The sequence below is a fragment of the Panthera pardus genome, unplaced genomic scaffold, assembly GCF_024362965.1.
Source record: "Panthera pardus isolate Hobbes unplaced genomic scaffold, ASM2436296v1 HiC_scaffold_20, whole genome shotgun sequence".
In the NCBI taxonomy this organism is placed as follows: Eukaryota; Metazoa; Chordata; class Mammalia; order Carnivora; family Felidae; genus Panthera; species Panthera pardus.
The window spans coordinates 87,603,893-87,616,294 of NW_026526766.1; the positions used below are offsets into that span (position 1 = coordinate 87,603,893).

The 12,402-nt window shown below is 46.0% G+C and overlaps 1 protein-coding gene across 15 annotated transcripts in view; it reads right to left on the bottom strand.

Moving 5' to 3' along the window:
• The window catches only part of FNBP1 (formin binding protein 1), a 139,829-nt gene that overhangs the window by 11,482 nt on the left and 115,945 nt on the right, over window positions 1-12,402 (bottom strand). For 6 of the 15 annotated variants that reach the window (XM_053908416.1, XM_053908414.1, XM_053908413.1 and 3 more), the window contains 3 exons: window positions 11,254-11,337; window positions 8,688-8,702; window positions 4,193-4,302 (listed from right to left, as the gene is read on the bottom strand). In XM_053908416.1, the coding sequence (XP_053764391.1) occupies window positions 4,193-4,302; window positions 8,688-8,702; window positions 11,254-11,337 (209 nt within the window). The remainder of the gene's footprint in view (window positions 1-4,192; window positions 4,303-8,687; window positions 8,703-11,253; window positions 11,338-12,402) is intronic. The other 9 variants (XM_053908419.1, XM_053908425.1, XM_053908424.1 and 6 more) reach the window with 2 other exon arrangements.

Below are 12,402 nucleotides of genomic sequence, written 5' to 3' on the forward strand. Positions count from 1 at the left end.
TAATATGTATCATAAAGCTCTAAGTTTCCTTTTATGAGTATCACCTTAGTGATAGCCCAGTAGCTGATTCGGAGAATGTGTGTTCAGGTTCAGTTCTGTTCTGTACATTTCCCAGTGCCTAGTATGACTTCGTTAGTCTCTGAGTTATTCAGAGCTACACTTCTTAATTTCTAAACTTTTGTTCTTGGTAACCAGCTTTATGTCAGGCTTCAGAGAGCACGCCTTGAATGCGGTCTCCCCTTGGACGTTTGTAGAGATTCGCTTCATGAAAACAGGATGTGCTCAATTTTTGGAAACGTTCTAGTGGGTGCTTGAAAAGAATGCGTACCATGCAATCACTGGATAGGCGTGTCCTGGGTCAATGTGATCAATCCTATCATTTAAATATTCTGCCCTGACTGTGCTGAATCTCTTCTGTCACTTACGGACAGAAGAGCATTAAAAAAAAAATCTCTCCCTACAACGACATGTTTGTGTTTCTTGTACACGCTGATGTCCAAGGGTTAAGAGCAAAACCTTGTTTATGTTTTGAGGTCATCTGGTCCCACGGATTTAACTGAGCTGTTTGGTACTCGAAGTATTTATTGTTATAAAGTTGATCCTCCTTGAGCTGAATAGTTAGAGGGTTTTTTTTGGCCCGAAAGTCAGTCTTCCTTCGGTCGGCGCTGGCCAATCAGTGGATGACAGACCTTTTTCCATTCTTTTATTTTCAACCTTTCTGTACCTTGCATGTTAGGGGTGCCCTGGAGCCTGCTTCAGATTCTGTGTCCCCCTCTCTCTCTGTCCCTCCTCCACTTGTGCTCTGTCTCTCAAAAATAAATAAAAATATTAAAAAAAAAAGAAAAAGAAAAGGGGCACCTGGGTGGCTCAGTCAGTTAAGCATCTGGCTTCGGCTCAGGTCATGATCTCACGGTCTGTGAGTTCGAGCCCCGCGTCGGGCTCTGTGCTGACGGCTCAGAGCCTGGAGCCTGCTTTGGATTCTGTGTCTCCCTCTCTCTCTCTGCCCCTCCCCTGCTCGAGCTTTGTCTCCCTCTCCTCTCTCTCTCTCTCTCTCTCAAATAAACATTAAAAAAAATTTTAAATGAAATCTAGCATCAACTTTGTGCTTCTGACTAATTCTGCCTTCTTCTACACACAAATGTCAGCGGCCTGACATATGGTTTGTTCATCACTTTATCCTCAGCGCCTACGATGTTTCCTTGTACACAGTACGTGCTCACTAAACAGTCATTTAGTGAAGGTTTAAATGTGATTTGCCTAGGGGCGCCTGGGTGGCGCAGTCGGTTAAGCGTCCGACTTCAGCCAGGTCACGATCTCGCGGTCCGTGAGTTCGAGCCCCGCGTCGGGCTCTGGGCTGATGGCTCGGAGCCTGGAGCCTGTTTCCGATTCTGTGTCTCCCTCTCTCTCTGCCCCTCCCCGTTCATGCTCTGTCTCTCTCTGTCCCAAAAATAAAAAAACGTTGAAAAAAAATATTTAAAGAAAAAAAAAAAAAGATTGTTAAAAAAAAAAAAAAAAAATAAATGTGATTTGCCTAATTACCAGCAAGGCTGCTGGAAGGGTTAAAAGGTTAACCAGGTTCCCTGGCCATGACCCAAGTGGCAGAGGAAATTTTCTACGTAATTATTGGACAGCGTCCGATGTCATTTCGGATGCTTGAGTCCTAACTTCCCACTCTCGGACGGAACACAACTGCTCACATATTAAACGGCACGAGGTTTAACTGGCTTATACACCGATGACCCTTTCTGTAGTCGGTCCCACATGTAATAAAAAGTACAGGGACGAAGTTTTCATTTAGGAGGTGTATTTCTAACATAAAACAGCAGCGAAGGTAATTATATGTGCTGCTACACTTTATGTGGCGTAACAGGATTTATGAAACCCACCCATTTTTCAGGAGCTGCTTTACCAGAGGCAAAAAAATAAATAAACAGCTACTTTTCCTTTGCATGTACTTTAACTGTACTGACCTACCAATTGTTTGCTTTATGCATAACCAAATTTTATTTTTAAAAATGATTTTTTTAGTGTTTATTTATTTTTGAGAGAGAGAGAGAGAGACAGAGAGAGCACAAGCAGGGGGAGAGAGGGAGGCACAGAATCCAAAGCAGGCTTCAGGCTGCAAGCCATCAGCGCAGAGCCCGACACGGGGCTCGAACTCACGAACCGTGAGATCATGACCTGGGCTGAAGTCGGACGCTCAACCGACTGAGCCACCCAGGCGTCCCTGCATAACCCGATTTTAATCCCAGCTTCCATATCGTTCAAATCACACAGAGTCACTTTTTGGCTACATGCAGAGCACAAAATCTCAAGTTCAAATCTCGGATGGATCAGTGACTCGCCTAACTCACTCAGTGAGAATTTTAGAAGGTGGGAGACGATTAACAAAGTGGTTTTTCAATCGGGATTAGTAGCAAGTATCCCCTACGTGATATTAAAGATGTACAGGTTATAAATGTGGGAAGCACAAGGGAAGACAGATATCAAACCTCTTCCATTTTTTTTTTTTTATGGGTACGATTCTAGGGAACTTGCAAAACAGCCCCGAAAACTGGGAACCCCGGAAGGGGAGGCAGAAGCTGGTCAAGAGTCAGCAACCGTCACCCCCCTGACGGCCGGCGGTGTGTAAGGCGTACTGTGATTTATTTTCTAGACACTGTCAATATGTTCCGTAACAAGATACGGAGACGCGAGAACCTCTGGGAGGGCTGACTGTCATTCAACCTCAGGGAGAAAAACAAGCACGTTTTGGACCCAAAGCTAGGACATGGGGCAAGGGGGAGGGGCTAGAGTCAGGCCGTGTTTCTCTTCCTCATTTGTACACGAGACTTGGCTCTGGGGCACGTGGGTGGCTCAGTGGGTTAAGCATCTAATTCTTGATCTCGGCTCAGGTCACCCTCTCAGTTTGTGAGACAAAGCCCCGTGTCAGGCTCTGCGAGGACAGTGCGGAGCCTGCTTGGGATTCTTTCTCTCTCCCTCTGTCCCTTCTCCCCCTCCTCTCTCCCTCTTGAAATAAATAAACTTAAAAAAAAAACAAAAACCCAACCCTCAGCTATACAGTCACGATTTAAAAAAAGAAGAAGGTGGGGGGGGGGATGGGTGAAGCAGGTGAAGGAGATTAAAAGCACACGGATCACGATGAACACTGCGTAAAATATGAACTGTCGAATCACCACATTGTCCACCTGAAGCCAATACGACACCGCACGTTAACTCTACTGGAATTAAAATTAAAAACCTAGAAAGAAATACAAAATTTAAGGGTTGCCTGGCTGGCTCGGCCGGGAGAGCGTGCGACTCTTGATCTCGGGGTTGTTGAGTTCAAGCGCCACGGTGGGGGTAGACATTACTTCAAAAGAAGTAAAAAAAATTTTTTTTAAATGCGGAAATATAGAAAAAAAAATAATCTTATGTATTTTGTTGCCCAAACTCAGAATAAAACCTATTTGTGAAAAGAATTCTCCTGATCGGTACTGAAGTCCTCCAGGAGACTCTCCGCGACAAAACACGCGGCCGAAATAATCACTTATGTTGAACCCATTTTAGGATTTCCTGTCTTTCCAAACTGAACCTGAATTCCTTTCTTTCTTTCTTTCTTTCTTTCTTTCTTTCTTTCTTTCTTTCTTTCCTTTCTTTCTTTTTCTTCCTTCCTTCCTTTCCTCTTTCTTTCTTCCTTCCTCCTTTCCTTTTTCTTTTCTTTCTTCCTTCCTTTTTCATTTTTCCTCCTTCCTCCCTTCGTCCTTTCTTTTCCTTTTCTATCTTCCTTCCTTCTTCCTTCCTTCCTTTTTCTTTTTTCTTTTTCCTCCTTCCTTCTTCTTCCTTCCTTCCTTCCTTCCTCTTTCTCTCTTCCTTCCTTTTTTTCTTCCTTCTCCTTCCTTCTTTTTCCTTTCTTCCTTCCTTCCTTCATTTTTCTTCCTTCCTTTCTTTCTCTCTTCCTTCTTTTTTCTTCCTTCCTCCTTCCTTCCTTTTTTCCTTTCTTTCTTCCTTCCTTCCTTTTTTCTTTCTCTCTTCCTTCCTCCCTTTCTTTCTTTCTCTCTCTCTTTCGACTTCTTTTTAAGTCATCTCTACACCCAATGTGGGGGCTCGAACTCACGACCCCGAGACCGAGCGTTCGCGAGCTCCCCCCGACTGAGCCGGCCAGGCGCCCCCGAACCTGAATTTCTCAGTAAGTCACACTGTTGCACTCTACCTTTGGTCCATCTCCTTTTGAATTTCCTTATTTAATTCATCGACTTTCTGCTGCAGCTTTTTCCTTCTCTGCTCAGGCGGGAGGTTGCTGAAATCCTCTGGCGCGGCGCCCTGCAGATGCAAACACGCGTGAGCCAGCGGCAGGGCTGGAAAACAGACACCGAGCGAAGCCCGCGGGAAAGATGCCCCCAGACCCCGGGGGCCGCAGATGCCCGCATGTGTTTTCATGAAATCGGTGAAGCCCTTTCCCACGACACCCAGCTGAGTCGCAGAATCAGTGCATGCACACCGCCAAGGAAAGTCCCACAGACCGGTTCCCACTCCAGGCCTGCCGGCCCAGCCGCCTTCCGCCAAAGGCAGAGAGCGAGACGGCAGAAGGAGGGAGGCGAAGAAGTACCTCTGACCCCCGCGAGAATCCACGAGAAACCCATTTTGCGACAGGTTCTCCACTTGACCGCCAGGGTCGGTGGCATCGCTGAAGTCTGAAGGAAGTTTGGAGTTTCTGCTTCCTTCATAAAACACAGGGACAAGCGCCCCTGTCACCCATGTCCCGTCAAAGGCACTGCTTTCCTCCCTGATCTTTCTTCCCATTTCTGCACACAGGCGGAGGCCAAAAGTTTCCATCCCCAGCAAGTGACAGATGGGACATCTGGCTCCTCAGAGACCGTGGGTGAAAAGGACATTAAAACATATATCCTCCCACCTCCCCACCCCCCCACCCCCCACCGGACCCTTCCCTCTGAAAGTCTGGTCACGCCTTTTGACATCTAGAGGGTGACCGCAGAAAAGTCCGCGGAGAGCTCGCGCCCCGATCTCCACACGGGCTTCCCAGCGTGCAAATAAATCCATGCCAGCTGTTTCCAATCTGGCAGGAGGAGCAGATTTTGACATCTTGATCCCCCTTCAGAAACAATTCCTATCTTTCCTCCGTGCCTGCCATCTGAGCAGAAAATATCAACAGCGAGCTTCCAGACAGATGCTTACGCGTTAGAAGCTGCGGCTAGGCTGTTGGTCCCCGAGTGCTTTGACTTCAACGAGGCTGTGACCATAAAGACAGAGAAATGTATTCCACAACCAGGGAGAAGCCAAGGAATTGAAAAAGAGATCCCCCCCCTCCCCGCCCGCCTTGCCTTCGAGCCAATTAAACAAAGACCAGACTGGCTCGGGAGGGGGTGGAAAAGAGGGGACCCGGATAACGGAATTCCGAAATCAAGCTGAATTTGCCAAGCAGCTAATATGGTGCTTTGTGACCAAGGCTCCTTGGCTGCCTGCGACAGGATGCCAGGTTGCTGGGCTGGAAGCGTGTGATTCAGCAGGGTTTACCCGAAGGCCACGCACAGACCTCTCTCAGCTGATGCTCTCAGACTTGTGCGCGCGCGTGCGTGTGTGTGTGTGCGTGTAAGAGAGAGAAGATTTGAGTGAAACCAGAAGTGGCTATTTCCCTGATGGCAAACCGAGCCAGTCCAATCGCCTCGACGGCGAAGAGGAACCAGAAAGAAATCAGACTTGTTTTTTCTTTCCCACGTGCTACTGCCGTGTCGGTGACACTTGCAACCCTCAATCGTGTGCTTTTTCACTTGGGATGAATTCAGTCGCCGGGCCTGACTCAAAACAGATCAGCACGCTTTCCGGAATGGAGGGGCTTTTTGGTCTGTGTTGCTTTTCGGTGCTGCAACAAGTCACGGCCGCCAGGAGACCTAGCGAGCGGTCGACGTCGACTCACGGATCTTCACTGAGCCTGACTGTGTGCTGGGAGTCCCGAAGAATTTTTTTTTCGACAAAGGATGGAAAAGGTCTCATGTCTGCACTGGTCAGTGCGGTAGTCGCACAGAGCTGCCGCACATCTGCACCGCGGCCAGGGCAACCGTGGGACTGCCTGAAGTTTTCATTTTCCTGAACTGACACGTGAAGAGCCGCGTGGGAAGTGTGCCTGCCGTACGGGACGGCACAGGTCTAGATGGAGAACAGGTGTAAGATTTGCATTTGGTGTATCCACAGCTGCAAAGGGATCTTCAGTAAAACGGACCGTGCTTAGGGCTTACGGACAGATACCCTCAACAGCAAAAAAGTTAACTTTAATCATTTACGAAAACTAAAAACGGTCAAATGAGGAAGGAATGAATTAGGGCCCTTTTGATAGATATTCCGTGCTTCTGTATTGCTGTTTAGAAACTAATCTCGGGGCACCTGGGTGGTTCAGTCAGTTAAGTGCCCCGACTTTGGCTCGGGCCATGATCTCACGGTCCGTGGGTTCGAGCCCTGCATCGGGCTCTGTACTGATGGCTCAGAGCCTGGGGCCTGCTTCGGATCCTCTGTCCCCCTCTCTCTCTCTGCCCCTCCCCTGCTTGCACGCTCTCTCTCTCAAAAAATAAATAAAAATATTAAAAAATAGAACCTAATCTCATGCACTATGCCTCAAACAAACCTCATGTCGCCCTTGGAGCTGCAGGTCATAACTTCTACATCCAAAGGAGCGTATGGTGTCTGGAAGTGCCTTCAAAGGCCATTGTGTCCAACTAGCTTTTTAATTCCATGAAGGAATTTATATTTCTAGCTTCGGGTCAGAACAGACTTTCTGAAGTCTTTGGAATGGCCTGGTTTACAAAGAGACTGGCCACACCAGGTGGCACTGGTGTTTCAGGAAGGGGGGGGGGGGGAGGTCAAAGCACGTATGGTTATTTTAAGTGGCTGTGGCTCTAGGAGGAACTTGTTTTGCCCATTTCTGGAATCAAACACTTGCTCCGGAGCATTTCCCCACAAACAGCCCAAGCACGAGCTGCTTCCTGGGATTTTACGCTTGTTTCCACCCCCAGGCGTCTCTGGGCAACACTCCGTTTCTTTATTAGCGTCTACGTAACGATATAAAGCAACAATTCAATACCGGGTGGGTAAAATGATTTCTAGCTCAGACGGAAAGACCGCCTAATATTATTAGTGATATTATCCTTTGTTGCCAGCACCTCAGCAGAAGAAGAAATACAGAAAGGGCAAGGAAGGAACCCCAGTATCTGAGAGACTCCTACTTAATCGATCTAATTTCTCCCCGATTGTTGCTGTCGTCGAACGCAGTTCATTGAAACATTTAGAATGTTTTCCTTCTTGTAGACACTTTAATTAGGGATTCGTCTTGGATTTTGAGTTTAAGAAATGTTCAATTTAATAAAATATTCATTTCCTTCCTTCCTTCCTTCCTTCCTTCCTTCCTTCCTTCCTTCCTTCCTTCCCTCTTCTGGTTTTGGCGTTAGGGTAATGCTGGCCCCAGAGAATGAGTTAGGAAGTATTTCCTCTGCTTCGATCTTCTGAAAGAAATTATAGAGAACTGATAGAATTTCTTCCCGAAATACTTGGTAGAATTCACCAGTGAGTCCATTTGGGCCATGTGCTTAATTCTTGATAAACGAATGCTAGGATCAAATAAATGTGTGTGCTCGCACATGTGTGTGTTTAAGTACGCTCCATGCCCAACGTGGAGCTTGAACTCATGACTCTGAGATCAAGACTCACATGCCCTATGGACTGAGCCAGCCAGGCACCCCTAAAATATTCATTTTCTTTAGGGTTGAGTTGGTTGCCAAATACTGAGTCAGGTGGAAAAAATTCTGTATATGCGCACATATACATATACGTGCACGCGTCCAAATGTGTACATCAGGATAACCAGAAACTCTTATCCTGCATTATCAACAGAATTGCACAAAGTGCTGACTTCCTCCCTGGTTGAATTGTTGCAATTTATCACGGTCCATAATTTTAGGAAATTCTCAGCTGTGCCGTTGAGACCACTATGTAAGTTACACGTATCTGAAGTACAGTTAAGGGTTATAGAGTTAAGAGTTTCTTTTAAGAAATTTAATAATGATTAGTCTGTTTACTAGGGCTATATGCAAGTAGGTAGGAACAACACAGAACACTAAGTACATCATTTTAGAAAGGCTTAGGAGGCTCCTTCCGGTGTCTGTAAAGTCACCTTGTGATTTCTTAAATCAGCTATGCACAAGGCACCCACGTATTTATGTAGCAACTTTAAAGATTCCGTGGCTTGCGATTCTCGCAGGCTGCCTCGGACCTGAGTTTGAGACCGGCACCATCCCTGCACGTGTCCTTCAGGCTCCCCGCATCTTCCATCTGCTTCTGGGGTCCCCAGGGAGGAGCACCCTCCAGCCGCGAAATTTACCTTGACTCCAAATGATCCCATGAGCCACCCCCCCGATATTGAGTATTTCTATTTATGCTCGCACTTAAATAAAGCTTATGAATATCTGCCATCCTCTTAAGGCCCCAATAAGAAAGAAAACCAAATCAGGAGTTAAGCGTTAATTTTCTTAGCGACTTGAAAAGATTAAGATCGCCCCTATTAGATTTTGGACCTTTGTTTTGCAAAGGTCTGATGAAAAAACACCAGCAAAAGCACACGCAAAGGAAACACACACCAAAAAAAAAAAAAAAAAAAGGCAAGCTGATTAGATTCAGGACATGCATAGAATAATTGTGCTTACCAGCTTGAGAGAAAGCTTCATGTAAAAATTGAAGAGGTAACAGGGGAAAAAAAGAGAGAGAGACAACACATCAGAAGAAGAGGAACTCGACCAGTTCCACCGTATTAACATAGCACATAAATTCACCTGTCGCTTGTGCAAATGGCTTGCAGCGGATCTGTGCAAACGTTCACAAGAGGGGCTGGCCCCTGCCAAAAACCTTCTTTTAGCTGCCACGTTGCCAGAGCAAAGAATAAAGATAGAAAAGGAGAGTTTCCGTTCACAGTTCTGTATCGGTCACATCAGCCTGGAGATGAGCTAAATTACGTTTGCAGTGGGTAACGCGTGCGGATAATACAAGCCAAGAACAATCAGGTAGGCTTTTGTTCACCAAATTTCACATGGAATGTTTTACTCACAGCGGGGGTCTGGAGAGCAAGGACTTCCATAAGGTACAAGTAATCTGTCTTAAGGAACTCTAATAACTGGCATTTCTTAAAGGCACCCACTCTCGAGTGGGTGAACGGGGGACCAGGGACTGGAAGTTGCTTGAGGAAACCACCCACAGGAGCCAGAAAGCCTCTCTGCACCAGGCTGGAGGCAGGACGTTGCTCTCTCCCACCTGAGCACCGCTCACCACCTCCTGCACCGTGGAAGGTGTACTCAGAGGCTCTCCATCCACTCTGAGCCCTACCCCCGGGGGTTACATAGCACTTGGGGAATTAACAGCAGCAGCTGCTCTGAAGGTTACCTTTAGGAAATAGAGAACCAGCTGTCTCAACTACCGAGGGAACACTTACTCCTTGCTGTGGATTTGCTGGGAATTATCAGGACACAGCAGGTGCAATTCTGCTGGGCCTGCAGATTAGCAAAGGTATAGTGACTCCTCGACACAAAACAGATGACGAGGCATCTCCGAATCAGCAAACGAAACATTCGGTTCTTCGTTAACAGGGGGGACATGCTCTATGGCTATAAAGCAGTGTTTTGAGAGTGCAGTGCCTTTTTGCTTAGCTGTCGTCAATCCTAAAAGTTCCGGCAGCTGTAGTAGGATCAAAACTATGTTGGGGACAAAGCACCGAAGAAAGGGCCCTTTGATTTTAAGTGGCGAGTGGGGAGGGTGTTAAAATTCCTTAACCAGATTTAAAAAATCTTATTCTTAAGATTAACTCAAAAATGGACGCTTCTTTTTAAATAGGCAGGAAGCTTTTAAAGACATTGCCCTTATGGGGGAAAAAGAAAGACTTTGAAGGAAGGAAGTGGTCGGACAAAACTTTTGGGAGAACACGGTACACACAGGCACACTCGCGACTGTCTCGTGCGCCCCTCCTGTGAGCTTTAGCACAGATCAGTTTGTCACGACTTGGGTTCTTTACAGACAACACCGGGTGCACAGCAGAAAACTTTGCGAATATCCTCCCTAGAAAGCACACTACCACCTACAGATGTCTCCTCACACGTTATCGTCTTCAATGCTGCTAATTCAAAGAACCGGCATTTGAACTTCATACGTTACCTGTTCTCTATTCGGCTACTTCGGTGACTTATATACGTATGCAAGTTATGTATTCTTCCTTAAGCATCCCGAAAGAAGAATTCTAACATCAAACCTCGTGGCACGGGAATATCACCACTTCATAATGAAAACGAATCATGAGGACTGGAAACAAATCCGAGCACCAATGGGAAAATACCGAGTTTTCAAGACAAAATTCGATTTTCCGAAGTGGACAGTGATGGGGAATCTACATAAAGCACCAGCACGGTGCCGCGTATTCTTGTAACGATTATCATAAACTGGTTTCCGGTCGTGAGTTGTAAGCCAGCCAGTTAGATCATTTGACATTAGAAACCGAATCATTTAAGAGAATCGTTTTCAAAGACGGCATTAAGTGCGCTGCGAGACACCCGGGGAGCTAAGAAGCTGTCAGTTTCAGGCAACAAGTATGGAGCCTTGGAAGCCACACGTGTCAATAACACATGAGGGTACACAGAGCCAGCGGGTCCATGTGTTATTCTGCAGCCGCAGGTACTAACCTCAAGTACGAAGAAAGGGGACGGTGAAAATAAATACACGAGTAAATGTGCTTAAGGTCCGTGGAAAGTCACGGTACTACTCTATGACCTTGCTCGTTGCTTCAGTGGTCGTTCTGGCTCTTCAAGCTTTATGGCATAACCCCCTCACGGATCCACCTGTTTCAGACCGGATCGTGAGCCCTCTTGCTACGCAACTGCCGTCCGTTAAGAGTGTCCTTCTCCTGGGACCACGCTCTGTGGCTGCGCTTATGGGGGAGACTCTGCCGTAAAGGCACATACCCAGGGACATCGTCTCAGACGGCCGAGCTCAGCTCACTGGCATTTTTAGGCAGTTTGGTGGTTACTGGGAAGTTGGGTTCTCTTCCCCCCTCCCGCCCCAAGCTTTCCGGATGAAGGAGCTTGGGATTGCATTTATACTGAGAATTGGGCTTTTTCTGTGTCCAGGTCCGCCAGTGGAGAATTTCATTGCTGGGTCCCCAGTCTTGGTGCTGTCATAGGGGTTAGTGCCTGTGCTGTGACTGTATGACCTGGCCGACACATGGAAACTTACAACATAGTCCCTAGCTTCAAAAGCATACGTGGGCTTCCCTATCGTCCTCTTCATGAGTTCTTTGTGAAAACAGAAAGACTGAGTCTGCCAATAATCAGCAAGAGAACAAGATAAAATAAATAAAAAATTACAGTAACCATACAACCGCAACATCTGACAAACGGTCGGTAAGGACTTTCCAAATCTTTTCATCCACTTTGATGGGATTTTTCCATGCAACGAGCTCTCAAACGTGGGGAAAATATGTCCACGTTTTAGATTTAGAAGGCCCTTGCCCAGCCCGGGAAAAGAAATCTTAATTTAAGGCAATAAAATTACATCTGTAAATGGCAAACCGAGGCCATACTTTCTAGTTCCATTTTTCTTACGGAAAGATGAAAACATGGCTAATCATGCTTAGGTGACCTACTGTAGAAACGTTCAGTGAAACAGAATCTTCTTGCAGATGCCAATAGCTTACAACACCCTTCCCTGGTAGGGTTGCTTTACATCCAATTTGTTAACAAATCATAAATTAAAAAAAATAAAATGAAATCTGTTTCCCCAAACTTCAGATTGCTTTTTATTTTTTTGCACTTCCTAATCGTACTTGGATCATGAGTTTCCTTTTTCTTTCCTTTTGGTTGACTGCTACTTCCTGAAGGAAGGGTCATCAAATGTGACCTTAGCTAAGAGCAGACTGACCAAAAGTGAGGGAGGCAGAAATATGTGTCTATCTCCTTACTGATGTTTCCAGTCTGTATATGTGTGAGTTCACTCTCAGCAAAGCACACTCACTATTGAGGAGAAATTTTGTTAACCCTGTTTTTGCTGAGCACAGGTTTAAAGAGTAAGAAATAAACTTCATTTTGCTGATGACCATTTTTTTTTTTTTTTAAAAAGGGGTTTTCCTTTAAATCCTCATAATAGCTGGTTTCTCATTTCACGGTGTTAAGTGTTAAATTTTTCCTAGCCATCTTTCCCGTACGCTTATTGATTACTGACATTCTTTGGTCTTTTCCTGAACATTCAGAGAACAGCATGAGACACAGATTCAGAAACCATTTGCAACCGACAGACTGTGTGGTGTTGACAGAATGGAAGAGACACAAACAAATGGGAAACAATCAAACAATCACGGATATTCAACAGACTCCGTTAGGAGATTCC